The following is a 9588-nucleotide window of genomic DNA, read 5'->3' on the forward strand; positions in this document are numbered from 1 at the left end:
TTCACATATTAAGCCAAAATATGTTATACCCCTTGATGCACCTTGATGGAAGTGATCTTATTCAAGTGGTCCCATCCCACGCATCTCTCAGCCATCTTCACATCTGACGGTTAAAAGGCTTACACACACACAGTGAAAGAGCAGGCAGCTCATTGTGCGTCTTAAAGCGCTAACTAGGCCACTTAGCACCCTGTGACGCTGATCTGATCCCCGAGGCGCTGAACTTGGCAGCAGGCCCTCCTTCTTTTGCTCCTTCCTCTCCCCTCGCCATGGGAACCAGGCCATCCTTAATGACACAGGAGCGCTCTGCCGGATCCCACAATGTGAAGGGGGCTAACATCTGTCTTGCTAAGTGGTGTACACTCTTGTGCACCTTGTTTGTTCAATCAGCAACTATCCTCTCCAACCTCCTTCCTGTGCTCCTGCAATTACTGCCCTTTCGCCCCCAATAAGAAAAAATAAACAATGAAAAAACATAATAAAGATCACATCAGAGGTCAACTCAATATTGTCTTATTTGCATCATCGTTGCAGACAAGTACGCTAGAGGGGGATTGCTAATTCAGTTCTCCGTTACGGGCATATTACTCACAGCTCTGCCACTGTGAGAAATTTGGCCTGAGGGGGGAAAAAATCCCTTCAGTCCCTCATCCCTCTGCATGTTTAGAAGACATACAAGTGCCTGATTAAAAGAGGCCTCTAATTCTTCACCGTTGAGACCTGGGCAAATATTTGCCCCATCAATCTTGGAAAATATAGCCATCAACCCGAGATGGTAATCACATGCTAATGGAATCTGCAGGTCTCAATGTGAACCCCCTGTAGCGGACTGAACGCTTTCACTTTCTCAGAAAACCCACGTGAATGCAAATGGCCATCCAAAGCAGGCATTTTGACAGTGTGCCAAGGTAACGTAAAGAGCCTCCTTCTTTATGCTCCTCTGGGAATGTATGTTGGGATGTGTGGGATGAGTTCACTTTACCAGACCCAGGTGCCAGGATATAAATGAATAATAGGTTTTATGGGCCTTAACTGAAAAAAAAAAGCTCATGCACATATAATCACACATGCGTGCCTGCTCAAGCGCATCTGTGGTGAAGGATGTTCAAATTCCCACAACCACTCTGAAAAGACGTCGAGCATGAGAATAGGTGGTGCCTATACATAATTCAGGAGTCCATGCTGAAACAATTATGTTTGCTTACCGCTAAGTACCCATGCTCAATAGCTCGTTTGCTCTCCAGTCTGGTGCTTTCAGATGTAAGTGCAGTGTGCAAAAAAGTCAGTGGAACATGGCTTTTTAATAAAATATAGGAGCCGACACTTGAATGCTTGAATATGAGAGTGAAGCGGTTGGGGGTAGAGGGGACAAAAACAACAAATACTCTTTGTGTTTTCCGATGCAAAATAAATTGAACTTGTAAACCTAACAGCGGTGGGAGGAAACCAATTAGCAAGGCCAAGCAAGAGGTAAGTGGATGAAGAAGACATTTTAATGACATCATTACAGATCACATTATTTCAGTTTAGAGTAATCTAAAGATACTTTTATAGCGCAGTGTGAAATAGATGTGGACTGGTTACCAGTCCAGTCAAGACTGAGTTTATTCACTCTCCTTGATGATGTAGGTTTAAATTTATTTTCTTTCAATCAAGTAGGCTGTTTGTGTTTAAAGATTAGACAGGCATTAAAAGATAATAACACAAGTGACATTTTTAAACCAAAAAAAAATATAGCATGTTTAAGATGTTTAATGTCATTTGCTAAAATCGCAGGAAAAGCCTTTATTTCCACCAAAAGCAATTAAATCTTTTTATAATAGCTGGCCAACGTTTTGCATTTTTCTTCTGGTATTTGACCAGTAAGTGATGGACTTCAAGTCTGTCACCCTAATCCTTTGTTCCTTCCACAGATTATCCATCAGATTTAAGCTAGGACTCCGGCTCAGCTTCTCAACATAGCTTCCAGCTAAAAGAAACATTTTTTAAAAATTAATTAATTAAAACTTTACTCTAAAAAGATCCCCAGGTCTTGTTGGCATCATGTGGGTCAGATGCCTAAGGAAAGCAACTACAAAGTTTTCTGACTTGAAATAAAGATAAATTTTTCCAGTTGCAAAAAACACAAACAGCCATATAGAGCAAACTGAAGGACGGCCAGATATCACTCTTAATAAGGTAATTAAAGTTGTCAAGCTACAACAGGAATGTCTGACTGAAGGCTGGCTATCAGAGCAGATAGCCTGACAAATCAACCAGCTAATAGCAGCTTTTTATTGTTACTTTACAAAGAGCAGAATGGCTAAAAGGTAAAAATTTTGCACAATATCTGCTTAAACACTGTCACTAAACGTAATGATGCTCATCTAATAATTTTCTTTGTCTTGTAGGTAAATGCTTGCCAACACAAAACCCATTAAAGATAGGTTATCCTTTCTTAAATGAACAAGCTTTGCTATGCTGAGTAAAATGATACGTTTTAGTGTCGGGCCTTTCTTTAAAGGCATGGGGTCATATGGGGTCAACTCGCTTTGATTGGCTCAGCAGGTTATTGTTTTTACTGAGGCAATCTGTGTCATGTGACACAGATCATCACATGACAATCTGTCATGTGACAGTGACAGATATTTAAAACTACATCACAGTATTTTTTAGACAGTCTTTGAATGTAGGTCCTCTGTGATAATTTGGTCACTTCCTCTTAAATTTTACAGGTGAATATTTGTCAAAAAAAAAAAAAAAATATATATATATATATATAAAAGCTGGTACAATATTTTACCAGCTTGTATAACGTACAATTACATTAGATAAACTGCATACGTAGGTAATGTATAAGCATGTATAAGCTGTTAATATTTTATTTGAGATGTTTTGCTTTGAAAATATTTACTCTTTAAAACGAAAAAATAAAAAGGGCCTATATTCAAATGCTGTACGTAATTAGGACACCGTGGTCGCCTTCATCTGATTGGCTCAGCTGGTCATTGGTGACCGTGTGAAACTTCTGTGGCGAAGCCAAATTAAGTCACAGATTGACGTCAATGAATGGCTGAACCAGAGTCTTTGAATGTAGGCCCTCTGCAATCATTTGGTCACTAATCATTTTCTTTGTCTTGCAGGTAAATGCTTGTAAACACAAAACCCATTAAAGATAGGTTATCCTTTCTTAAATGGACAAGCTTTTCTATACAAAGTAAAAACAAAATTTTTAGTGTGGTGCCTTAAGTGTCATTTGGCCAATAATCATTTTTCTTTTGCAGGTTTTGTGAGAAAACAATAGCCATCAAATACAGATTATCCTTTCTCTCTTTATCCTTTAAAGATATATAAATTCTCCACCTGTATAGGGAGAGTGAGAGGTTGAATATATATATATATATATATATATATATATATATATATATATATATATATATATACTGTATATATATATTATTTTTTTCTCTCTCTCTCTTTCCAGAGGGTCTCGAGAGGTAGAGGGATCCTTTCTTTACTTTAAAGAGAGAGAGGATCATCTACATTATTTCTGTAAACAATGCTAGTTTCCACATGCACTCCTCTCTCTTTTGTAAAAAGGCCATTAATTAAAAGCAGGGCAGTCAATTTTTTAAAGCAAAAGTAAGGAATCCAGCAAAATTGTGAAGAAATATAAAACAACTTTGCGATAAACTTACAGAAAATACATTTAAGAAGGCAAGGAATATACAAATAATTCTATTTTCTAACGGGGTTAAGTATAGTTAATTGATTAAGATAAAAAAAAAGTAAAATTTGAATTAGCCAAAGTACTTTTATGCTTAATTTCTTCTGTTTTTAGCTTCAATTTTACTCATAAAAATGATTGAAAATCTATTTAAATATCTTGATTTACTCTGGTACTCTTGATGTACCCCAAATCCAGTGGAGGGAATCGACAATGAGACCCCCACAAACTGTGGTTACATTTGTTTGGTTTATTTGTGATTTTAGTTTAGGACATGACCCTGTTTTTTAACTTTTTTTAGCAATGTCATGCAGTAGCATAATTGAGCCGCTAGATGGCAGAAGTGGAACATTATGGGACAAACGGTGCATCGTTTCTATGTCGAAGAAGCTCCCCTCCATTCAGAAGAGGGCTACTAGCGCCACTAAACCCATCGTTCACTCATCCCTCCTATGGACCTTACCAGAGGGGCCGCGTTTCATTGGCTGATGCCCATTCTACGTGGTCACGTGCGTGGCCGTCTCACAAACACACTTAGCTTCCCGTTAGCTAAGTACAGCATAATGGCAGCACTGATACAACTTCTACACCTTGAAGCCTGTCTGCTACACAGTCTTATGTTAGCTAAACAGAACAATATGCAAAGTGTACTGTATCTGACATACACTAAAGATTTTATTTTAGCAGAAAAGGCTTTGGACTAAACTGTTACTCGTGTTAGCCACGCTAGCACCAAGTACAGCTAGTCAATCAGCCATGGCTGTGTTCAGGGAAGCGCTGATTAATAATCGAGAAATAAATATCAAGCCTGGAAACTTGATACCGTAACGGACTGAATGTTATGTTTTTAACGTAATCTTTGCTCGTCTTGCGGGGCGCAGGCGGTTGCCACGGTAACAGGTGTGCTTAAACTACAAAGAGAGAGAGAGAGAGTAAAAAGGTAGGAGTGGTTTTGAGTTGATCACCTGTTTGGGTTATTTTACCTTTGTTTACCTTTGCTGTGGCGCATTACAGCCGCTGTAGTTTCTAAACGTTGGACTAATTACCTCGTTCGTTTGTGAGTTTACGTCATTCACAACAAACATCAAATAGAACAAATATATTTCATAAAATTTTAACAAACAAATGGCTTCTACCGCGATAATTATGTGAAATTAAATTAATTATATCCCAACTTCAGAAGATTTGCCTTTACCTTTACAGAGCTCTTTGGTTCCTCCTATCAGTCTGTAGCTTCTCATATTGAGGTCATCAAACCAAATTTCAGATCTACCATAACGGACTGACACCTGCTGGCCTCGGGTTTGCAACCAGCTTGTGACTGAGAAACCAGTAACCTCCTCCCATATGATGACATGAACTTGTTAGTTCCTCTGTCCATTGTAGTAGCTGATATATTGTGAAAATCCGGTAGAAATGATGCACTAATCAAGTCATGTTTACATAAAAACAACGCGCTGCGAGGCTTTGCTTGTGAGACTTGCGGTCACGTGGGTCGGTTGTGGGCGGAGCTTGGTAAGGTCCATTAAACCAGGTTAGTTCCGTGCTAAGCAGAAATCCCACATGTAATGAACATGATTATATGACTGAGAGATGATTGGGACATTTTATCCCTGGGTAACTATGATAACAAGTCGAATTTGAATGTCAGCGTGTGACAGCGTGAGTGTTAGCTTTAGGAATCCCGTATTCGACACTGTGCTGGACGTTTAGATTCCCAGCATTTTCTGAATTGATCAAATGAGTTCCCGTGCAAAAATATTGTTCTGCTAAGTGTGTCATGACTTTTATCCCCTGTGTATTTGGTTTATGGTTTTTGTTGTCACTATAGCTAGATAGCTCTTGGTTAGCTGCTCGGGATTTCCTCAGGTGTTCGGTAAATTATGCATATTGAAATAGCTGTCTATAATGTGCATAAATTTGCAATGTAAAAGTCCCTGATATAACAATATGTTGATATTACTAACTACTAGGAGTGTGATTGATCACAATAATTTGACAAAGTTGTATGATTACTTTATGAATACAACCTGGAATAAATTCAGGTGAGAGCTACCAGCGAAACAATACCGTCTCCCGTTGTTCACTCAGCTCTCCATATCTGTAATTGAGATGTTTTATATATATATATTTTTGGTAATACATTATTTAGGTAGGAAAGACCCAAATAAGAACTAACGTCTCATTTACAAAGGTGTTCTGGCCAAAATGACAACGGGTCAAAGCAACAGTAAAATACAAGACACGACATTTCACACATTATAAAATATCAAATGTCACAAAAGAACTAAACTTGAGAGGAGTCAAATAACATGTGCAACAGTTTAGTCAAAGAAAATCACAATCAAAATTCCAATGAAAACTTAAAATCAAAAATATGTGAGTGGTTTGAATGATCAACACACAACATCCAAAGCAAAAAATACAACATACTATAATGATGGAAATAGCTGCATAATGTCGTTTGCTGTCTAGAGCCTCTATAAAATCATAAGTTATTTTTAACATTCTTGTTGCTTTCCGTGTATAAAAATGGCATTTTAAATAAATTATATATTTTTGCAACCACAAGTTGTTTTTATTCAGGCTTATTATAACATAAGAACCTCACAAAAACAAAAATCGGCATGACCAAAGTAGGTCATTTGTCAACAGTCATTGGCGGGACACTCCACCAGAATAGTTTACTCTGAATGACACATTCAGACTTGTTCAAATCTAAAGCAGAACACACAGTTGCATACAAATGTGAGAGGACTTGATGCACATGTGATGAAAAATAATTGCCCCATTCTTAGCAGCAATGTCGCGTTGATCCGACTACAAACATGAATGCCAATGTTTCGTCCTTTTGGCAGCTGGGACTGTTACAGGTGGGTGTAAGCAGCAGCCTCAGCGCTCCTCTCCTCCCGGCCCGTCTCACACTTGCACTCCTCCACCACCATCACTCTCTTCTCCCAGACCTGGGCTCCACAGCGCAGAGGCACAGTGACTGTCTGAGCTTTGAAAGGGGCACAGCGGGAGCAGGGGGCCCGACGGCGGAAGGCCCCCGTTCCAGGACTCGGATCGACAAACTCCCCCTCGGACGGGACAAAGAGGGAGCTGCACTGGCCGAAGCACAGCTTGTTGTACACTGTCACTGTTTGGCATCCATCTGCCGTCACATGCTGGGAGGAAGACAGAGAGGGCTGAGTTTGGGATAAACAAAGCAGCAGCTTTATGAGTAAATACACATAACAAAAAGTTGACTCTTCTTTAAGTAATTTTAGCTCCATAAATAAACATTTGTAGTTTTAGTTTTTAGATTCAAGTTCTTCTTAATAATTTTGAGTATCATCAAAAAGTTTGCGTTTTGATCTAAAGCTTGAACCTAGGTATTTCAATCAGACAACACAGCTGTAAATGTGAAATACTTCTTGACTAGATAATAGTATGAGTTCTGATCTCATCATCCTGTTGCTACGCTGCTCAACATACTATGAAGCGATGAGCTCATCTTCGCCCCTTGAATTCGTCTTCTACATGTCAGTAGATGCTGAGAAGGTCACTGACCTCTGAGCTCAAGGGGCTGCTGGGGACAGTGGTGGGATTGAAGAAAAGCAAGCAGAAACTGGCAGCACCAGCAGCAGGCAGGAACAGCACATGAAGTGCAGCGGATGTCTGGCAGCTTAAATAAACCTCCCAGATTGTGAGGATTGTGATGTATTGATGTATTCTGAAGAATGTGTAACAGACCACATGAAAAGCTGTGATTTTGCAGGGACACACTTCAAAACAAAGCGGTAGGAGCTGTTTTTGCAAATCTTCAGATAATTTTAACGGAACAGTCACAACTGTGCTGTTTAATTTGTATTGTCCCAAGACACTATGTTTCATATTATTGATAATCATTGTTAATAATTTATTATCAATGGCAATTCAAAGCAATTCAACATATTTAGCTCTACCGACAGCTATGGAAATGTGTGCTTTAATTAATGCTAGTGCTTTACTTTTATTCTAGAAGAAAATATGGAACAATATTGCTTCTTAAAAAATTATACTGAAAAATTATAGTTTTTATTTTACTATAGTTCTAAGTATATAGAACTACACACCATATTATTATGATATGTTGAAATTATATAACAATTACATATGTCACAATTTTGTTGTCTGTAGGGTACATTAGACATCATATTTCTGTTTCCTTTAAATAAACATAAAATTTATTTACCCTGAAGGGTTGACAATTGTTACTCAACACATATTGCATCTGTTTATGCAATGCAAATTTCTGCTTCATGAAGGAATGTCTCATCTCTCCTTGGAATATTTTGACTACCTCCTCAATTAAGAGTCAAGAGTTTGGGGAGCAGCGGGGAGTGGGAGTGTTCATATCCCTACTGCTAGCAGGGATCTGGCAGGGATCAACTAATTCCATATATATAGAGGAATGGATCTACATGGCCTTGTACATCTTTTAAAAAAGCGATGAAAACAAAATCCCTTTCGTCAGTGCTAATGGGAGGTAATCCTGGATGAAAACCGATTGATTTTCCACCCCTACTTCCCAAGAAGACCATGGTTGATCAGCTGTATACCCTGCAAATTTTGATTTGACTAGAATTTATCACCAATCAACAATTTTGTTTAAATTTTGGTTTTCATCTGACAAAAAAAAAAATTTGTTGATGTAAACTCTGAAAAAAACTAAATGAATACTGTTTCGCTTTTTAACATCCAACATATTCAGCTGTGAATTTTGCGGTTCAACCTTCTTGTATATTAACTATCTGCCGGGGGAAACTTGTATGTCAGCATCCATCCCCATGTAGAGTGACATGAATGACTTTGTTAATGATAAAATAATTTTCTTGGTGTTTTACATTATTAACTGTTTTGAGAAACTTGTGGTGTTTTGTTTGCTGTAAACCAAAATCATCCAAATAAGGGTGTGTGTCCTCTGTGTGTCTGAGTCTGAGTTTCACTCTGTTGAATAACTGAAATAAACTTTTTGAATTTATTCTAAGTCATTAAAAGGAAACTTTCTTACCTGAGTAAACGGCACCGCAGTGCATGTTTGCTTAGTATCCTTCAGGCTAACAGGCAGTGACACCTTCCCTCCTTTATCCATGACCTCCTGCCACATCTGCAGTCCTTGTTTCTTCTTCAGATCTCCCTCTGTGGGTCGTTTAGGGTGCAGGTGGCGTAGTGGACTTGCAGCATCCTTGGGGGCTTGGGCAGGACCTGGACGGCCACGAGACAGAAAGGCAGGGAAGGACAGTCTGGAGTGGTGGAAAGGAGCTCCCCTCTGATTAAGTCCTCTCCTGAAGAACGCTGAACTGACCAGGTTACGAGGGTCCAGCCGGACAACCTTGACCATTCCTTGCACAGCTTGGTCAGCTCCGCCACCTGATGATTCAGCTTCATCTCTGGACTCTCTCAGAAGAGAATTATAGGGAAAAATAAGAGCTGAGGCTGTCGAGGTGGGCAGAATGATCAGGCTGATGAGGAAAGCCATGATCTGAAAAAAAGACATAATTTTTGAGCGGAGACACTAAAATTATTATTTAAAAATAAAAAACAGTTGAAGCAGCTGTAGAAGTAAAGCAGACTTTAACACTAAAACAAAATGTCAGTAGAGAAACTCAGTTGTCTGGGTGGATGATGGTCCAAGGTTCCAAATGGCAACCTTGCTGTCAGCGCTTTGTAATTGTGGTGAAGGGAGTCCTCTTATGTAGGCGGCTGCCAGTTCTCACCTGCTTTACAACGCAAGGAAGGTGTCGCAATTCCCACACCGGACCAGACATCGCACCAAGCTTACAGCCCCGGGCCATGGTTACCACACAGAGAGGGCCTCTGTTTCAAGATAAGTGTTAAAAAAACAGCAATCATAAAAA

General features: G+C 39.1%; 1 protein-coding gene across 1 annotated transcript; it reads right to left on the reverse strand.

The window, feature by feature from the left end:
* Positions 1–5176: 5176 nt before the first annotated feature.
* dand5 (DAN domain family, member 5) lies at positions 5177–9227 on the reverse strand. Its single transcript, XM_032562052.1, has 2 exons — positions 8742–9227; positions 5177–6873 (listed from the first exon to the last, which is right to left on the reverse strand). The coding sequence occupies exons 1-2, from the start codon at positions 9225–9227 to the stop codon at positions 6574–6576; spliced, it is 786 nt and encodes a 261-aa protein (XP_032417943.1). The 3' UTR covers positions 5177–6573.
* Between the last annotated feature and the right edge of the window lie 361 nt (positions 9228–9588).

The sequence above is a fragment of the Xiphophorus hellerii genome, chromosome 5 (genome assembly GCF_003331165.1).
Source record: "Xiphophorus hellerii strain 12219 chromosome 5, Xiphophorus_hellerii-4.1, whole genome shotgun sequence".
NCBI lineage: Eukaryota > Metazoa > Chordata > Actinopteri > Cyprinodontiformes > Poeciliidae > Xiphophorus > Xiphophorus hellerii.